Source organism: Chionomys nivalis, chromosome 2 (genome assembly GCF_950005125.1).
Source record: "Chionomys nivalis chromosome 2, mChiNiv1.1, whole genome shotgun sequence".
Taxonomy (NCBI): Eukaryota; Metazoa; Chordata; class Mammalia; order Rodentia; family Cricetidae; genus Chionomys; species Chionomys nivalis.
This window is the reverse complement of record NC_080087.1, coordinates 32,524,855-32,545,612: the sequence shown is the minus strand read 5'-3', so window position 1 is coordinate 32,545,612 and position 20,758 is coordinate 32,524,855. Positions and strand designations below refer to the sequence as shown.

Sequence of the window (20,758 nt, the reverse complement as noted above, 5' to 3'; positions counted from 1 at the left end):
ACAGAATGACCATGGCCAGAGAATATAGATTCAAGAATAGGCATTTCCAAGCCCAACAGAATGAAATTTTAACCGTCAGAAATCTTAAGTGCTAGCTTATTGGGAAGAGCTATTGCCAACAAGTTGAACCCGCCTTTCAGGCAAGGCTTTGTGTTCCAAAGACTGGGGTAGAAATTTACACCTGACAGTAAATGTTTCCTGGAAGTCTCTTCCATAACAAAGCACTTCCTGTTTGCTCTTAGGTGGAGTCACCCACGGATAAAGCAGGAAATTTCTTCTGCTCAAACCACTGGGAAGGGAACAGTCTGAGTACCCAGCTGTTCGCTCAGGCATCTCCCGTGGCAGATGCCCCAGTGAGTATCATGTGGGCTCTTCTGTGATCGTGTGTGTGTGTATGTGTGTGTGGTGTGTGTCTCATGGACTCCTGTGGGTGGTGTGGGGGACCACAGTGCCTTTGGCTCTCACTCTTTAGTGTCGTTGGGTTTCTAAGTATTCACACCCACAGATTCCTTTGCATTTGCTTTGTCTTCTAAATGTCTTATTTCCTTCCAGTTAAAAAGCAATCTGGTTCCATGCTACCTGGACAGTCATGGTGTGCAGCAAATGCTTGGCATTCTAGGTCCTACCCTAGGGGTCCTTCTATAGCCACAGGAGATTGGTCCCATACCAGATGTTCTCATTCTTTAATTAAAATGGCACAGTGTTTTCATATGACCCATGCCGTCCCCCTATATGCTTTAAATCGCTTTCGGATTAACTCCTGTCTCTCATGTTGTGTAAATGCACTTTTCTGTGTCAGTGTTTTGGTTGGTGAACCCATGCACGCAAAGCAGAAGCTCTGTCACCTTGCTCTGGTTATTATTACGTTCTAACAGTTAATCTGTGGATAGTGCCTCCTGCATCTTGGGACAAGCGAAGCCAATGAAAATTGTTCATAGTTACTCAGTGTGTACTAACTGCTAAGTACAAATTCAAAGGCTTTAGGTGAATTCGTTCTCATAATCTTCAAAATAATGTTGCTGACATTTTTCACTTTCATTATACCAACTGCGCCACTGGGTAACTTAATGATTTAGTGGCTCAGTATTAGAAACTTAGCTGAGTGGTGCTGCCTTAGAGCTCGGAGAGTGTGTTTGCCAAGGCCGCACTTTCACCACGTACTGCACTGCTCTTTATTTGTAGTTCTCAAATACTTCTGGGTCAATAGGGAACATAAAGAGCTCTCGTGAGTACGTCTCTTGTTTTTAGAAGCTTGGATTAATAAACTCATCGGGTAGATAGTTTTTTTTTTTTGTGTACATGCTATATGTCTAGAATTAGGTGGGACCCTGCAGCATTTTTATTGTTTGGGAGATGTTTGCAACAATGGGTTGAGAAGCCAGTATAGAGTTGGCTCCTTTTGGCTCGTAGAGGAAGGAATTTCTGGCAGACACTTGCATGTCTTCATGCTAATGCGTGTCATCTTATAGTAAGCTACTCTCTATAGAGTTGGGTTTATGTTCCTTTTTGTATTATCCCACCTCATTTAAATTTCAAATGATTCCTTTCCCTTTAGAATATTCTCACCAGCTCTGTTTTAATGACACCAGTGTCTGAAGACGAAGACAATGTTCTCAGAGCATTTACAGCCCCTAAAAACAGGCCTTTGGTGGGTCCCTTGCAGGTAATGACTCTTCTAACATGTGGTGTCTTAAAATTCACTAACCGCAAATCTGTTACCTTACGTTGTTTTTAATGTTTTAGATAAAAAGGAATGATGCTTTAAAGCAACTTCTTAGTGTCTAGAACTCACCCTGTGGTGTTTTTGTTACTACTCATGTGAGACACTGGAAATTCTTGTAAAATCAGGGCCCCCAGCGTGATGAAGTGAAACATTTTTTTAAAACTGTAACTGAGACTAAAATCATGTGTTACCCTAGAATGTGCTAGTATCTCCTTCTGCTTTTAAACAATCATAAAAATATGTATCTATAGGGTTTTCTATTTAAGAATTTTATTATGTATGCTTGTCCTATCAACCAGTAATCAAGAGCTGAGAGACTAGATCTCTAATGAAATATGAAATTAGTTAGAAAATAATTGCAGTGCATTTGACTAGGAGAACAAAAAGGCAGCCATCAGTGCTACCCAGATCATCTGGGATGACCATCTGCCATCAACTTTTTATATCAAAAGAGATTTCCCTTGTAACTCTGAAGTAGGTGCCTATTGATGAAATACACACAAATTCCAAATTAATCCTGAACCAAGTGTAAATAAGAATGCAAATTTGTTCCCTCAAATTATTTAAAGCAGCTCCCAACATAAATAGCCTAGCACCCAGCCAGCTGCAGCTCCCCCTCCCCCACACCCCCGTTGTTACTCAGAGGGAAATTCTACCTGATAACCTGGTTAGAAGTAAGAAGTCTTGTGTGATGCCAAAGCAATGTAAAAGGAGGGTAGTCTTTGAAAGAACTGATATCTGTTTATACGACCTTCCTACCACTGGGTTAAGCCTGCTCTCTCCAAATTGTGAGATTCTTTTTCACCCCTCTGTGTAGCCGTGATGGGCCCTGGAACTCACTCGGTGGGCCAGGCTGACCTTGAACTCACAGAGGTCGGCCTGCCTTTCTGTGCCTCCTTAGTGCTGGAATCTAAGGCTTGAGCCACCACCACCCAGCTAAGTTGAGAGAATGTTAAAACCTGTCTTCAAGTATTTGTGATAGTTGCTATCATCTAAATATAGTTTTATCATTTCTTTGGGTATTTTATGCATTATATCTGGATCATAAGCATCTGCAACTCCTCCCCTTAACTCCTCTGAGATCCACTCCCACCGCCCTACCTCCCAAATTCTCATCTTTGTTGTTGTTGTTGTTGTTTTATTCGATAACCTATTGACTCTAATTTGGTCTATCCATAATACTTCCGGGTATGGAGCCATGATCTGCAGCATGGCCAAACTGCCAGACGTCTCATGCTCTGAATGAAACTGACTCTCCCTCCCTAAGAAGCCATCCACTGCCCACGACTCACAGTTAAGGGTGAGGGCTCATGCACCCCTTCCCACTGCATCCTAGACTGTTGACTGGTGTGGGCTGGTGCAGTCAGCTGCAGCTGATGTGGGTTCGTGGGTGCCATGGTTCTCTCATGCCCAGAAGACACTATTCTGCTTGGCGTTTCCTCAGTCTCTGTCTCTCACAGCATTCTCATCCTCTGCCCTCCCCACTCTGTGGTGGTTCCTGAGTTTAGAGAGAGTTGTGATGTAGATATTTGTGGCTGAGCACTTCTCAGGCACTTATTCTCTCTCTTCCATAACTTACTGGCTCCAGTTTAGCCAGTTAGGAGTGTCTGTTAGCCACCCATCCAACACACAAAGAAACTTCTCTGATAGGGTCTGGGGCTTCACTAATAGACTGGTAAAGAGATATGAATTTAGAGTTTAATACTGTGTTCATTTATCAAAATAATAGTAGATTTAAATATGGGCCTGTAAACTCCCCAACCATGGGTTCTTGAACAAATCTGTAGTACCCAGTATATGCTTACTCCTATGAAGCTGGCCTTAAATTTAATAAGAAAACAGTTGGTTACCCCCTATACATCTATGCCACTGTTGCCACCATGGGTGTATCTTGTTATGTGGGTCATTATTGCATTTCACGGCCTAAAACTGGGTAAAACTGATGCTAACTCCCTGCCCTTTCACCGTTTTCATAGCATCTTTCAGTCCTGTGAAAACTAACCAGTATGGAGGAAGCTTCCTGGTTAGTACTGATCCAGAAAGACAAACATCGCATGTAGATTTTATTGTTGGATCTTTTTATTTGTGTGTTTAATTTGGATTGCCTGTATAATCTAGGAGTCTAGAAGTGGTTCATTGGTGTAGATGAGGAAGAAAAATCTTAAGGGGGAACAGTAGAACAAAGGCGATATGAAGGGGAAAATAGGGATAATGGGCGAAGGTTTAAGTGGAGAGAGGGATGGGAGGATAAAATACAAGGTGCGGTCAGGAGAAAGACAACCAACACTAACGATGTTTGAAAAAGCCATGTGGAATCCTAGCCGTATAGTGGTTTTATCTATATAATTTAAGTTACCCTACAAAGAGGATTATGCTCATTTCAGAAGCATAGGTTGCTAAATAAAACATCCAGTGCTAATTGGGGGATAACTCCCCTCTAGATGCCAATCAGAGGTACTGTGGCAACCCCCAAACAATACAGGCTATTGCCGTTGGGCTCGGTTGATATTTAGACTCCATTGGTGAAGACACTGTGCACGTTGGTCACAAGACTCGGAGAAATCAAGTTGGTCCTTGTTAATCACGTTTTGGGTAATACAGACAACCAGATGAGTTATAGGTACAGTTATTCATTGATTCAGTTGGATCACTTTCCTGTTGCTTTCCTCAGATACTAACTGCTTTGATGAAAGATGGGTGTGGGCAAGAGTATGGGAGAAGGAAGGCCAATACTTATGCAAAGTCAGTTCTTGGGGCAGTCACGCTTGAGTTGGCTCTATGTAGTGCAAACTCAGAACACCACAAAGGTGTGGGAGGTGGCCTGGTAGGACACAGAAAAGGGATTAAAGGATGTCAGGGCAAGGGGCAGTCATTTTATCAAGAGAGCTAATCACTGGTGTAGAGGGGAACCCTTGCTTTGTTCCTTGGCCCTTGGTTCCCAAAGCATTGGATTTGACGAATGCTATTCATACTTTAAGCTGCATTAAGTTTCACGCACATTTTACAGCCTAGTCCCAAGATTCAGTCGATGTTTACTGAAGCTATACAAAGTGTAACCTGGTGTGAAGTTGCATGGCTTTTATCTGAGCACTTTGGAAGCAGAGGCAGGCAGATCTTTGGGTTTGAGGTTAGCCTGATCTACATAGAGTTCCATACCAGCAGAGCTGCACAGTGAGAACATGTCCAAAAAGGAAAAAGAAAGAAAAGAAAAGAGGGAACATTTTGAACTTCACAGCAAATGTGTATATTTGGTGGCAGCAATTATTTCATATATCGAAAACTCATGATTATGCTCCTAAAATTAAATCCTATTGGTTTTTGCCTTAATCAAACAGCGGTTAGGCCAAACTATTCAGAACTGAACATGGATAGATATAAAACTTAATAAAAAAAAATAGGTCGTCTAAAGTGTGAGTCTGATCTTTCCATGTTGTTTGAGGCCGGGTCTCTTTACCACTGTGTAAGCCATGCTACCTGGCCCATGAGCTTTAGGCGGAGGGGGCGGGGGTGGGAATCCATCAGTCTCCAGCCTAGTGTCTCCAAACGGGGATTGCATGGGTTCTGGGCATCTAAATTCGAGTTACCAGGCTTCTGCAGCGAGTTTTTTTTATCCACTAAGCTCTTCAGTCCCTACTGCAGCATTATTAGTGCTATGAACATTTTAAAAAGCCAGTATGGGACTTTGTCACCAGGGGCATCTAGTATCTAAGACTACAGATGTACACATGTGATTTCTAAAATGTTTCAGACTTTCATGATAGAGATTGAAGAGTACATAAAATGAGTCTGAATACTTAAACACATCACTAATGTTCTTATTATCTCAACCCAGCAACATTTGAGCAATATTATTCCTTACCTATGAGCCTGTGTTTTTCTCTTTCCCTTACCCCCACCCCTAGCCAAGTGGTGCCTGAATTGTGGCTGATCTCAAGTATTACATACACTATGTTTTTATATACCTATCATAAACTCTCATGTATAAATTGGGCAGTGAGAGTAACTACAACTAACAATGAAATACAGTAAATATAATGATATACTGTAATATATGTTATTTTAATCCCATGAATGCTTATTTCTGGATACTCTGGTACTTTCTGACCACCATTGACCACCCCCCCCAAAATAATAACAGAAACTAAAAAAACACAAAAAACCCAGAAAACAAAACTGAGGGAAGTGCATAAGTCGATCTGCTGTTTTCTCATACAATGGTGATTTTGTTTATTTAAACATAGTTCTATTTCCTGCATTTCTGCAGGAAATCCATTCAGAGCTATGGGTGAACATATCGAGCATGTATTAAATGACCTGGCTGTTCGACTGCCTTAGACAGTTCTCTGGCTGTGAAATAAATAATCTGACAAAAGCAAATTACGGATGGAGGTGCGTGTTGGCTCATAGTTTGAGGGTACCATCCGTTACAGCAGCAGGAGCTTGAGGCTGCTGGTCACATCCACCCAGGAAGCTGAGAGCAATAAACGCTGGTGTTCATCTTGCTTCCTCCTTCATAGGCGATCCAGGACCCCAGCCCAGGGAATAGTGTTGTCCATGTTTCAGGTGTATCCTCCCTGTTCAGTTAACTAACCAAGATAATTCTAGAGATACTCTAGAAGCTAGCATTCATTAGATAATCCCTCCCAGAGCACCCAGAGACTTGCCTCCCGAGTGATTCTAGATCCTGTCAAGTTGTCAATCACTCTCATTGAATAAAGCACATTTTATATAATCTATAACTTTTTTAATTCTTACCCTTAATAAATTAAGTATCAAATGGTTCTTTAGCCAACCTGTCTAAATATGTGATAGCATAATGTTTTTGGTTTTACACCATGTTTTTTGAAATGGGGTCTTACTATATACTGGGTAGCACAAGCTGGCCCCAAATTTGTGGTGATCCTCCTGCCTTTGCCTCCTGAGTGTTGGGATTACAAATTGTAATTCACTGTGCCCAATTTTCAACTGAAAAACAAATTCCCCAAATATTTTCAATTTGAATGTTTTATAAAATGCAAAATATTTGCCACTCATATAGTATAATTAATAATAAAATATAAAATATTTGTAATTAGTTACAAATGTAATTCAACATAGTCTTAATAATACCAGGCTGGATTATGACAACACATTTTTAGATATCATTTAGGGGTCCATATACTGAGTGCCTTATGCCTTTGTTTCTAATATATATATTATTGAATAAACATGCCTACATGCAAAACATTTGATATTTCAAGGTTAGAAATATAGGAAGCTAGGATGGAGGTATAGCTGATGGCATTCTTTACTGAGCATGTGCAAGGCCTTGGGTTCCATCCCCAGAACCACTAACGGAGGAAGGGAAAGCGAAGTGCAAGAAACTGGAAGTATTAAACTTTATTATGATGAATTTCAAACATACAGAGATATAGAAACTATTGTGTTCTCAGCAGTACCTAACAATTTGCCACGTTTATCTATGTGTAGCATTAACTGTAAGCCCAGATATAATATCTTATTCAAATGTATTTCCAGGCTCTAGAAATCGACATTTTCTGCGTAACGCCACACAGTTATCATACATCAGTAACAATCATTCCTGAACACTCTGATTCTCAGGGCATAGTTAACTTTCTCTAGCAATCAAAGGAAAGCAGTCTCGTTTACTTGCTTGATTAAAACTGAAATAGTTTCACTCATTGAGGTCGATTTTCTCGTTGCTCCAATCTCCTTGGACCGCATCATCCAACGGCCTAGCTGCCGTGGCGGTGACGTCTGTCGTCTGGGATTCCTGGAAAGTTGTGCGACTCGGAACTGAATATTCAATTCTATCTATTTGTTGTTCGCCCCGTGTCCTTGCTCTCCTTTGGACTCATTATTTCCCCGAAGTGCTCTGAATCCTGTGTGGGGAAATGATTGGTAGAGGTGAAAACCCTGGGACTGGGTGTGTGTTTTGTTATGTGGCTTTTTATGGAGACAACACAGAACTTACCATGGGGCTCCTATAGTTCAGGTTGTGAGCTGAGCCTTTAACAGCTGGGCCATCTCTCCAGCCTGATTAAGGCTTATCTTCTATATGTCTAATAAATTAATTTAAGTAAACAGAAACATAAAAAGTTTATGAGCTATTGTACACAGCCATGTGCTCTTTCTTCTTCTTCCTTCCTTCCTTCCTTCCTTCCTTCCTTCCTTCCTTCCTTCCTTCCTTCCTTCCTTCCTTCCTTTCTTTCTTTCTTTCTTTCTTCTTTCTTCTTTCTGGTTTTTCAAGACAGGGTTTCTCTGTGTAACAGCTCTGGATATCCTGGAACTCTCTTTGCAGACCAGGCTGGTTTCAAACTCACAGAGATACATGAGCCTCTGCCTCCTGAGTGTTGGGATTAAAGGCATGCACCACCACGCCCAGCTGGTATTTGTTTCTCAAATTATAGTTTCTTACCCTCTTTTTCAGAAGGACTTTGTTGAAGCTGCAAAAGCATAACTGTTGGGTTTCTTTCTCTATTAGACTTTTTTTTCTTTAATTTTAAACTGAAAGTGAGTGCACTCATAACTAGTTTGAGACACTTTGGTGTCTGTGTCTTTCATGTGGCTCAGTAGGTGTGAAACTTTCTCGTTTTCTCTTTAGCAGTCCTTAGCCTATTCCCCAAGTTATGGGGTTAGTGGGCTGAAGTCTAGATGTGTGTACAGGGATCACAAAGGGAGAAGCGGAGAGAATACTCATTTATCTTAGAAAACTCAGTTTGGGGCAGGAAAGTCGGATTTGTGGGAGGCCACAGCGTCCCTCCTACTGCTCAGCGTTTACCCTGAGAGAACTGAGGTAGATAACCCAGAGAAAGCTCCTCCGCGGGGGAAGACTCGCCTGCTTTTCTGTGTTCTTTCAATTTCCTTTAGAGGCTGAAAAACATACTCTGTGCTAATATACACATCTCATGGTAGACATTCATATTACCTGATTCAAAACTGTACTCAAGCTATAAGTTGCCTGAGTTTCTGTATTTTTCTCTTAAATTATGTTTCCTTTTATTCCTGTTTCAAACTTGAGTGTAGAAGCTGTGTTTGTCGGCTGTTTCACTCACTTTCCTCTTTTTTTTCTGTAACCACAGAATGACAGCCTTAAATTTTAATTTCCTGACTTGGTTTGGCAGGGCCTTACTCTTTTACTCTTTTTTTTTTTTAAGCACACAATGAGTTTAAATAAATTTATTACATAAACACATTCTCAGATCAGAGAATTTTACAGAACTCTAACCAACAATTGAGACTCACTTCTCTCTCTTTTTAGATTTAATTTTTGTTCTCTGTGTTTCAGCTGGTGCTGATCTTTCTGTGACTTGTTTATTAATGTCTGTACTGTTTAAACTGCAAGGCAAGGCCAGCCCTTTCCTTGTGACAGGCACTGCACAGAAGCTTCATGAATTCCCATGTGGCTCTCCTGTGGGCTTAGCACTTCCTATTTTGATGCCTTCAGTTCATTAAATGAAGTAAACTGCTCCTGCCTATGAACTGAGGACTGTGGTATATTCTCCACTCATCTCATAAGGTCGCAGTGAAGAGCAATTGGATATGATGCTGTTCCCAAGATGGCAGTACACGAGTCAATGTGTTTCCATATTTATTATCAGAGGAAAACTGCACACTCTCTGTCCTTTAAAAAGGACATAGTTCAGTTTGTAGAGTGCTTGCCTAGCATGTATGAAGCCCTGGGTTTGAACCAATGCCACATAAACCAGGTATGAGACCTCATCTTAAAATAATCATAGTAAATGAATGAAAGATCAGGTAAAGAGGTCTCACTCTTGCCAGATCTTCTCGTATTGCATTTTTTCCTGCCAGCACACCCTCTCCTGTGCTACCTTGCAGAACCATGGTAGTGGGTCACTGAAAGAAACAGGCTGATCAGCCCTTCAGAAACTCAGGGAGTCAGGCCTCTTGGGACTGTGGAGACAAGTGGATGATAGATAGACTGGGTTTCTTTCCTTTTCTGCAGTTGTGTTGGTAGCAGGAAGGCCTGTGGACAGTGCACATTCTGCACATCTTTCTACTGTGCTGTGGAACACAGTCACTGCGACTCCATCCGGTCACCATTTTTTCCCCTTACATTGGCAGAAATTCATGTCACTGTCAGAAGCGTTTCGGTGACCTGCTTTCAGTGGGTGATATAAGTCAAGAAAGTTTTCTGTGTGCCTCTCTGGAATGGAGCTGAGAGAGACCCAGCAAATGTGGCTCTCAGATGAGCTGAGCCGGCCTGCCCTGCCCCAGTCATTCCAAGATGGGCACAGCTTTGTTTAGAATAAACACTGAGATAGAATCTGCCCTGGGGAGGCCAGGGAAGATAAATGGCTTTAGAGTAATTTGGCAGTTGTCTGGATGTTAATAATCAGATCCTAGGAGGTGTCCAAGAAAAGAGCTGTTCTTCTAAAAATTTGGGGTATCCCAAGCTATAGGATATAAATGATTGGAACATCTATAAAAATGTAAGAATGCAAACCTCTAGAGACAGGTGGGTCAGAGCCCATATCTACAAAAGACCCCTGTAGGCTAGCACTTGTTAATTTAGCCTAGGAAGTGGAGGCACTGGTGGATAGGGAACGTCCATTCGTCAGCTGCAGAGTTCGCTCCTCCCTTAGGAACTCTGAAGGCATAAGCATTTCATTGTGCATTTAATTGACCTTACCTCAGCAACATCTTGAGTTAAGATACAACCCAAATTTTCTGTGATATCCTTTATGAATGACATTTTAAACAGATGTCCCTCTGGCAAGGAATTCTGACTTTCAGAATTTCATTCAAGTTAGGATAAGTAATATTTTGTTTGAGTGAATGAAATAGAGTCAGAGAATTCTTGCTTCCGATTCTTTAAGCACCATCCATCTATGCTTATTAGTTAAAAAATTAAAAAACAGAGAGTTTCTGTAAGAGCTAGCCAATAAGAGGCTGGAACTAATGGGCCAGGCAGCGATCAAAAGAATACAGTTTCTGTGTAATTATTTCGGGGCATAAGCTAGCCATGCGGGCGGCCGGGTGCCGGGGACGCAGCCCCGCCGTTCCTATTACAACAAGTTTCCTGGACACCTTGACCTTAGTAGACACTGTATAAATGTAATAATGCTAGCAGTTGTTCAGGTGATGGCAAAACTATCTGGAGTCTAAGTGAAGATGCTAAAATAATCCAATTCTGGCCAGGCTGTGGTGGTGCAATACCTTTAATCCCAGCACTTGGGAGGCAGAGGCAGGTGCATCTCTGTGAGTTCAAGGACAGCCTGACCTACAGAGCTAGTTCTAGGACAGCTAGGGCTGTTACATAGAGAAACCCTGTCTTGGAAAGAAAGAAAAAAAAAGATAATCTAATTCTGGCAGAAAACCACCTGTGGACGTGGTCTTGTTTCCTTTCATTTATTCTGCTTCTGCAAAGGGTCTGGGTAATTTTTTTTTTCCAAAGTGCTTTAACAGGATATCCCAGTTAAAGTTTTGACAGACTGTTTATAGTTCACTTCTGCCCAGGGGCAATGGAAGATGCATTACAGGATAAGCAAGGTGACTCTTGGGTAGGATTATTAACAGTGAAGTAACTTCAGACAGGCTGATGTCTGTGGAAGGCCAAGGGTTAGTAACAGAGCAAGAATTCATGAGAGAAGTCTGCAGTGCCTACTGACTTCCTTAAAGTAAATGAAACAAAAATTTAGGCGGTGAAAACAAGAACACACAGACTTGGGTGACGGTATTAAAAAATAATCCTAACACTAAAACACCGAATCCTATGTCAGAGGTGACATCTGCTTGAAGGGTTTCTGTAGGGCCCTGGGTTCAAGATCATAAGACAAAGGGGAAGCTCTGTTTTTTCCCTTTTTCTGGTGTGTGTGTGTGTGTGTGTGTATTTTGGGAGAAGCACACACACCTCAAGTGCTGTTCACTCCACCTTATCCCTTACCTTTTTTTTTTTCTGAGACCTTGGCCTGGAACTCATCGAATCATCCAGTGAGCTAATCTGACTGACTGGTGAACCTCAGAGAGCCACCTGCCTTTGCCTTCTTAGTGCTAGGGCATCAAGTTCACAATACCATGCCTGGCTTTTTATTTTTTTAGCACTCCTGCCTATCAAACTTGGGCTCTTCCTCATTGCAAAGCAAATACTTTCTCCACCTGGCTATCACCCTAGCCTGAAGAACTTCTTCCTTTTAACCTCAGACTCCACCTATGTGATCTTGCTTTCCTTTCCCGCCACTGGCACCTGTCTGTCCTCAACAGTTTATTACATTCCTGTGGGGTGGGCCTACTGTGTGCTCTCCTAGTACAGAGAGCTGCTGGGCCCGTGCTCGCTGGCCTTTCTGTCCACAGTGGTTCTCACACACAGTAGCTTACTGCACCCTACTGTGTGCACACCAGAACCAGGTGTTCTGAGTCCTCTCGGTAGCCCTAGGCTGCAAGCCTCTGGACACGTGCTGAGGAATTTGGATATTTTTGTTGAGTTTTAGCTTCATAAAATTCTCTTTTGCTGTAGGAGAGGCTGGCCATTTGAAAAGTTCCCACAAAGTACTCATGAAAAATATATGGTACCTTTTTATTATAGCGATTCCATGTTAGATGTCTAGTCCTGGAGGAAGAACAAAGGGTGAGTCCAGGGATAATCATGTAGGGGACTTGTCAAGATCACAATCCTATTCAAATTGAAAATAGAAGTTAATAAGAACTCCTGAGCACACTTGAACAGTCTGAGTCACCCACCCTACCATTCTACAAAGGCTCAGAATGTGGCCATCACCAGAAGGCACAACTAAATGCAAACAAAACTGATTTTGCTGTGGGACTTTAAGATAATGAATCTGCATGCTTAGAAATTGCATTCCATATTAATTGAAGCCTAGTAGAAGAGCTCAATTTTTTTTAATAGAAAAAGCAGAGAAAAATAGAAATAATCTTTTTTGCTTCTATTTGTTTTCTCCGTTCGTTCCTCTTTCTCCTCCATTTTTTTGAAGATACGTGTTCATTGTTACTATATATCTGTATACTTTAAATCTACATAAACAGTATCATAGGGTCAGGTGCTGTGTTAGACTCCCCCATTGTTACTATATATCTGTATACTTTAAATCTACATAAACAGTATCATAGGGTCAGGTGCTGTGTTAGACTCCCCCATTCATCATTTGATTCCCAGGATCCTCTCTCCTTGTTCTCTGAGGATCTATTTAGTCATTGATCTTAAGCACCTAGAGCTTTCTCTGTAAAGGATGCACCCATTGCGTTACTGCCTCTCAACCACTAATTATTATTCTGTAATTTGCTCAGGACTACCAACACTAACTCAGTCATTGAAAATAAAACATAAAACTTTAATATTTTAGGTGATTTCACGTGTCCGCCTGCATTTCTGTGCTGCGCTGGGGAAATTTCAGCTTCAGCGAGTAAGCAGTCGATAAAACTGAAGCAGGGGCTTTGGGTGAAGAGAAGCGCTGTGCAGAGATATGTGTGCTTGTCTGCACATTTGAGTCCGAGGAAGTATTCATTTTACACCTTCCTAATGCTGTGACCCTTTAATACAGCTCCTCATATTCTGGTGACCCCAACCATACAATCATTTTCACAACTCTAATTTTGCTACTGTTATGAATATGAATATAAATATCTGTGTTTTCTGGTGGCCTTAGGGGACCCCTGTGAAAAGGTTGTTCGATCCCCCCCAAGGGGTCTCCATCTACAAGTTGAGAGCCACACTGGTTTAGGACCATTTCAAAGAATGTTGTAACTAAATTAATTGCCTAGGAAAATATTAAATGTGACTTTGTGTTAGAAGCCAGGCTACAACACGGGCCTTCTTTGCTGCATCATGTCTGGGATATGCCATTCCTCGAAAGCCTGTAGGCTGACCCATTTGCTGTGGGGCATGTCAAGTCGCATGTTGTGCCTCTGATTACTTAGAGTACACTGTGCACTTGACTGTGCCGTTTACATGGATGGGGAAGCAGGGGGTGGGCTAAGAGGCTGTGGCCCTGAGGAATTGAGAACACTGCAAGAACATTGCGCGCTACAAAAGTTAAGTCGCTGGAACCAGGAAACCTCAGCCCAATGGCAGCAGTGTTCATCCAGGGCTGTCGTTTGCCAGCAAGCATGCCACTTCTCACTCCACATCCCCCTGGCTCTGTGTGCCTTGGGAGGTCCTGGTAATTGAACCCCTGAATTTTCTTATCAACTTCCTCACTGTGTTCTTGGCAAGATGTCTGCTAGGCGCAGCCTTGCATACTGCTTAGGGGCGTGGCCTCTTGGATCCCTTCAGTTCAGATTCTTGCTCCTTTGTTTCTTAGCGGTGCAATCCTGAATGTGTTGCTCACACGCGCTCTTCTGTGTTAGCTTCCTGATATGTAAACTATGTGGGAGACTACAGGGTAGCTATGCCATGGGTATTTAGTGTGGAGACTACAGGGTAGCTATGCCATGGGTATTTAGTGTGAAGACTACAGGGTAGCTATGCCATGGGTATTTAGTGTGGAGCTAACATGGAACGGGGTTGTGGGCGGTACACAGTAAGGGTCTGGTCCGTGCTGTTGTGTAACTACTCTCTCCTTCATCTCTCTGTAGCCTTTTAAATGAAGACTGTCCAAATCACTAACTCCCCACCCCCACTAGGCTTTCCCTCCATAAATTTTCTACCTATGCTGCTCTCGGTGCCCCCTGCCCTTTTCACTTGTTTGTGGCTCCGCAAACCACCACAGACTGTTGTTACATGTTATAAAATCACATGTGCAATTTAGCTCTCTAAAGAAACGCCAGGTTCTGGAGGGCAGAGCCCCTGTTGTTGGAGACAAGGCATGGCTATGTAGCCCATTGCTAGCCTGGAGCTCACTGTGGAGCTTAGACTGGCCAAGAACTCTTGATGTTCCTACCTCTGACTCAGCTGGGGTTACTGTGGTTCACCACTGTTCCTGCATATGGTCTTTCTTACTTTTCTTTTGTCCCATGGAAAAGAATTCCTGTTCAATGTCAACACCAGGAATAGTGTGTTTCCTAAACTGCTGGCTTCATTTTTGATTTGGGAGATTATGTTCATCTTCTCCGAAACGGCCGCTGGGAGCTCAGAGACTGAGCGCCATTTTGCCTCTGTCCAGGCACTGTGCTGTTGAAGACATAGTTTGTGTACAAGTCTTTCCCCTCTTCAGGCAGACCAGTGCTCAAGCTCCTGTGTGCACACCATGGCATGGGCTTGGGCATCCAAACCCCACTGCTTCATTTTCCAGTCCAACTAAAGTTTGTCTGGACCTGCCTCGTGGAGCGGATGTACAGTGTACATGTATGACTGAGTCTACATAGGCCCCAGTACTGTCTTGGGTGTCTGGACATTGTTCTTTATTAGTTCTGTCCCGTGACTTCCAATGTATCCGTACAAGCTAAGCTAAAGTAGGGCTGGAGGGGCTGGAGACATCGCAAACTACTTCTGTGCAGTATGGGAAGGCCTGAGCCAGCACTTGGGAGGTTGAGGATGGAACCTTAGAAGTTCAAGGTCAGCTCAGCTACGTAGTGAGTTCATATTAATAAAGTGAATTTTGAAATACAATGTGTGTATATAGTTTACATTTGTGTATCAAAATGTGTAGGCTTTATCAGGAGTTGATGCATTACAGAAGTTAAGTCAAATTTAATTGACTTAATTAGGTAGTTGGCTCATGCACTCATCAGTTTGTGAGTGAATAAGGCCTAGAACTTGCCTTATGTATCTGGAGAATGACGCCCAGTCCCTCTCCCACCGTGTAAAACTGCCAAAGAGGCGGAAGGCATTCCAGTAACAAGATGTCACGTTGTAAGAAAACATTGGCTCTGAGGGTCCCATTCTATCTGATGACAAATGGCTTCCTGGCATGGACAGCATCCCACTTGACTGCCCAGCTGAGGATGCCCCTTTGGGCCACCTGCGCTTCCTGCTCTGACCCCTCTGTCTCCCTTTCTCCCCCTCAGCCCTGCAGTGGTGCCTGGGAACCAGCCTCCTGTGGGAAGACGGAGGATCAGATGACGGCATCTGGTCAGCCTCGAAAATATGTGAACGCGTTCTCGGCTCGCACTCTGGTCATGTGAGACATTTCCAGAAAAGCATTATGGTTTTCAGAACACTTAAAAGTTGACTTGTGACATATCATTCCTCAGCATGGAACTCTTCCTGACTGAGAGAAGAACCTATTTTTGTTGTGGTACAACAGTTGAGAGCAGCACCAAGTGCATTTTAGTTGCATGAAATCTTACTGGGTTTCACCCAACTAAAAAGGATTATTTTTTAAAAAATTAATGAATAACAGTCTTACCTAAATTATTAGGTAATGAATTGTAACCATTTGTTAATATCATAATCAGATTTTTTTAATAAAATGATTTATTTGTATTATAGAGGATCCAACAGATCAGTATTTTTGACTGGGGTAAATTTAAAAAAAAAATTATACAAAGAAATTCCCCAGTATTTCACATTTCTCAATCACTAAGAATACATACAAATATTTTTAATAAACAGTGAAAGCATTATTCTGAATGTTGACTAAATACCAAGTAGCCGTTCACAGAGCCTATAAGACTCATTTGTAGTTAATAATATTGGAAAGACATTTATTGTGCTAAACCAGTTCATGAGGAGTTTTTGTTAGCTTGCTTTAAAAATTATTACTGTATGAAATAGTTTTATAAAAAATTATATTTTTATTCAGTAATTTAATTTTGTAAATGCCAAATAATAAAAAAAAATGTGTTTCGCTGCTATGGTCTTAGCCTGTAGAGATGCTGCTAGTCAGAGAGGCAGTAGAGCTTGGATGAGAGAAAAGAAACTTGGTATTAGAGAATTGATTATTCACTAGTATTTCAGACTTTTTTATTTTTATATATATACCTTTTCCTTTTTTAACTGGAAAACTTATTTGGGAGATTTTTGCATTTGTTGTACATTTTCTTTTTTTTTTTTTAAGGAAAGTTGTTTCTTTTTTGTTATTGTTGGTTTATAAAAACATGCATTGCACTTCTTTTTTTGGGAAATTTATGTTGTTCATGTCATATGTTTTGTTTTGAGTTCAGTCTGACTGTTCATCGACTCAGGCATTCTGAGTCTGCTCAGCTTTCCCAATAGTTATTAAGTGTATGGACCAGAACTGCCTCGTGGTTCTTGTGTTTGGGGGGAAGACAAACGTGGAAGTCAACAGTCGGTTTCTGCTTCGAGAACACTGGGTACAAGATGGCCGGCCCTGAGCTTCTGAAACGACAGTGTACTTACTGCCTTGTAGCAAAATAAAGCTGTGCCCGTATTTTACATACTTCCTGGCCTCTCTTTTGTGATTCGGGGTAGTAGTTACACATCTAAGAAAATGGAACAAACTCAAAACACCATTTTCTTTCCAAAATATGCTTGCCATCTAAAATGTATATGGTATCTTTGCCACAGGAAAAGTAAAGACAAGGCAAGTTAAGTCGTTCATAGAATGATCACAGTGACAATTGAGTAGACTCTTTCATGGTGTGTCAACCAAGGGCTCAGAAAACTCTTGAATTGGGGGGTCAGGGAGCACACTTATAGAGCTACTGATATCTGGGCTGGGGAGATGGCTCAGCATGTAAAGTACTTTCTCCATCGCATAAGGACTCTAGTTCCAATCCCCAGGACATACACACAGTCAGACAAGGCATCCACGTGTGTAGTCCCAGGTTTCCTATGGCAAGATGGGAGGTGGAGACAGCGGAGGGAATCCCCGGAAGTTTGCATCCAGTGAAAGGACACAGAAAATGGCAAACAACGAAGAAACCCTGTCAGCACCCAAGTGAGAACTGAGAGCCAAGGTTGTCCTCCACCCTCAACGAATGTGCTGTGGCATGCATGTTCCCATGCCCCCATCACACACAGGCATATAGGTGCTCATGGATACACAGAGTTTGTTTTTAAAGTGATATTTAAATAGATATAATAAGGGGATACTGAAGGGTCATGCTGTATGGAAAGGGAGAGGCATGAAAGACTCTTAGAGAGTCTTGGGAGACATTGAGAGATGCAATAGCCTTGGTAAGGTGGAGGCTTTCTCCTGCTTCCCAGCTACTCTGACATAAATGGCTCTGCTCTCCCATCATAAGGGGCTGACATCTCTGAGGCTGTGAACCAAAATAAAGCCACCTGTCCTCAAGCTGCTTCAAGATTTTATCCCAGTGATGAAAAGTAACCAACACAGACTTTCCATTTAGCCCAACTCCCCCGTTTACAGATGTATCCCCATGCCATGTTCAATATCTTTGAGCAAACTCTACTTTTCACCCTAGGCACTCAGATCCAAACTCTAATTTTATGAGGTTTCATATGCATAACACAGTTGGTGCTCATAAGGCAAGGATGAGTTAGATCTAATGACTAGTCTTTGGGACCATTTTACAATCTTTTTTTGTTGTTGTTGTTGGTATTTTGAGACAGTCCTCTGTGTATTAGCCCTAGCTGTCCTGAAACTAGCTCTGTAAACCAGGCTAGCCTTGAACTCACAGAGATCTGCCTGCCTCTGCCTCCCGAGTGCTGGGATTAAAGGCATGCACCACCACTGCCTGGTTTCATTTTACAGCCTTTGGTTGTCCTGAAGAGTAACATTTCCTGAACAACCGGATGCTTTGTTGATCTGGCACCTGGCTGCTGAGGTCAGAAACTGGAGCCTTGATGGCCACTTGGTCATCTCAGTGTGCCAAACTAAGTAGTAGAGATGGTGAATGTGGGGCTAAACGATGAAATTCATCTGTGAGAGGGATAAGAGTGTGGCTCAGTAGTAAGGCAAGAGCTGAGCAGGCGAAGCCCTGGGTTTGACCCACTATAAACTGTGATCTCTGTGGATACCACAGTTGCATGGAAGGCAACTGTAAATGTCTAGTCTACTATCCAGACTTTTCTAGTGGCTTCAGGAAGGCAGTGGTCAGAGATTTCCAGTTCATTGCTTTAAAGTTTATCGTTCTACAGTTCTGGGTGCTAGAAAGCTTAGAACCACTGTCCTGTGGGTAGATGTGGTCTGACTGAAGCATGCTTCCTGCTTTATAGAAGATACCGTTTCATTGTGTAGTCTATCTTTACATGACAGAAGGACCTGATTTATTTGGTTGGTTGGTTGGTTGGTTGGTTGGTTGGTTGGTTGGTTGGTTGGCTTATTTGAAGCAGGGTCACCTGTGACCCAGGCTGGCCTTGAGTTTATTATGTGGCTTCAGATGACCTTGAATTCCTGAACCTCTTGCCTCCCATGCCCAAGTGTTGGGATTACAGGCATTAGCCAGTACACCCAGCTCTGGCTAGTTCGTTTTTGTTGTTAGCTTTGTTTCTTGTTTTAGTGATCCTTCTCTCTGTGACAAAATACATGGAGCAAAAAGTGCTCTAAGTTACTGTGTAGTAAGTTACTGTAAAGTGACATCTGAAGAACAGGAAAGATACCGAGAAGATGAATCTGTCCTTTGTCCCCTGTCCTCAGATGCGACTGGTGGATTCAAGAGATATCAAGGAATAGGATCCTGAAGGGACTTCAGCATCACCGGGGTCCTTCTATTAGAGCCCCCACATTGCCTCATCTGTTCTGGAGTCTGATGACATTTGGTTGTAATTCAGACTTGGCCTTTTACCATCTTTGTGACTTTACACCAGTTTCATATTGCCTCTTTAGCTTTGTTTTACTTACATTGGATATTAAAGTGCACCTCAAGGCTGCTGAGCAGTGTGAAGATGATGTGAAACAGGACATCCATTCATGGATCTCTGTAAGTCTCTGGGGTACCTGTCCTTAGGATGCATCATTATGACATATGAACAGCCAAGAGCTGTCAACTGCCCAGCGATAAGGTAGGAAAGAATTCTGAGGTCCACGGTTGTGAATTAAATATATTTAAATATAAATATCTCTCCCTAATATTCTCTGCCATTCTACCATACACTAATCCTTTTTACATAATATATATGCAAGTGGGCGATTTTCTTTCAACTTTTTGGTTTCTTATACAGCGCATCTTACATGTGCTCTTTCTCCTCCGTTGTTAGTAGTGATAGAAGCAGTGATACTGTGCTGGCTAAGTGCTTGCTGCATGCTGTCAACGAGGACAGGAGGGGAGGTTTCCAGCAGGGAAAAGCCTAACAGTGAAAACCAAGGGGTCAGAGCATTAAGAAACTGAAAGGGAAATCTGGCCAAAAAAGGGGAAAGATAGGAGGCCATGAATTGAGGTGTGAACTTCGTCCTTTGTGATATGGGGAGTTATTAAAGGCTTTTAGGTAGATAAATACAATGATTAATTTTTATCTGGCTTATAGAAACCATCCTGTTCAAACTCTTTATTCATATATAGTATAAAATTAATCCTCAAGCCAGTAAAAGATGATCAGAGTCCGGATTCCATGACAGTTAATTTCTTTTTCAAAAGCGTATTTCCTGCTGCTGGATTTCCAAGGGATGTGTGCCTTAATCCCAGAAAATCAGCCTGGTCTGCATTCCATTAAAAGTTTCACATTTTATAATCCATAAAGTCATAATTGACTCAGGAAGAAGTGATTGCATAGGGCACTTTTCTCCTTTAGAAGCAAGATATTTTCAACCAGAATTTTTTCTAAAACCTTCCCTACCAAACTTTTCACCAAATCCTTATAAGGTATAAACCCCTTATTTTTTTATATAGTTGATGCATTTTTTTACTCATCAATTAAGGAATCCTGCCAACATTTGTTCCTAAAGATGTTTCAGCTTCATTTCATACCGTATTCTGCCCTTAACTATAGAACATATTCCGATAACCACTGGTTCTCGAGTTTTATTGAACATCAGAGACTTAAAGCTCTGTTAAATTGGAAATTCTCCATCTCACCCTCAAGAATTTAAGTAAGGGATGATATGTGGGCTCTAAGACACCACTGTTTAACAGCCACCAAATGATTCCAATACAAGCGGTTTCAGGGAATGGAGCTCCAAAAATCCTGTCTTACCAACAAATTTACAACCTGTGCTTTCTATCTGAACATTCTTCAAGACTTCCAGTTTCTAATGGGAATGCCCACTAATCTACCAAACATTAGAAAAACAGCCCACAGCTATAGGATTTTCT

General features: G+C 41.9%; 1 protein-coding gene across 2 annotated transcripts in view; it reads left to right on the top strand.

The window, feature by feature from the left end:
• Positions 1 to 16,959, top strand: part of Myb (MYB proto-oncogene, transcription factor) — a 36,507-nt gene extending 19,548 nt beyond the window's left edge. For both annotated transcript variants that reach the window (XM_057761920.1, XM_057761921.1), the window contains 3 exons: positions 243 to 353; positions 1,556 to 1,663; positions 15,647 to 16,959. In XM_057761920.1, the coding sequence (XP_057617903.1) occupies positions 243 to 353; positions 1,556 to 1,663; positions 15,647 to 15,763 (336 nt within the window). In that variant the 3' untranslated portion in view covers positions 15,764 to 16,959. The remainder of the gene's footprint in view (positions 1 to 242; positions 354 to 1,555; positions 1,664 to 15,646) is intronic.
• The last annotated feature ends 3,799 nt before the right edge of the window (positions 16,960 to 20,758 follow it).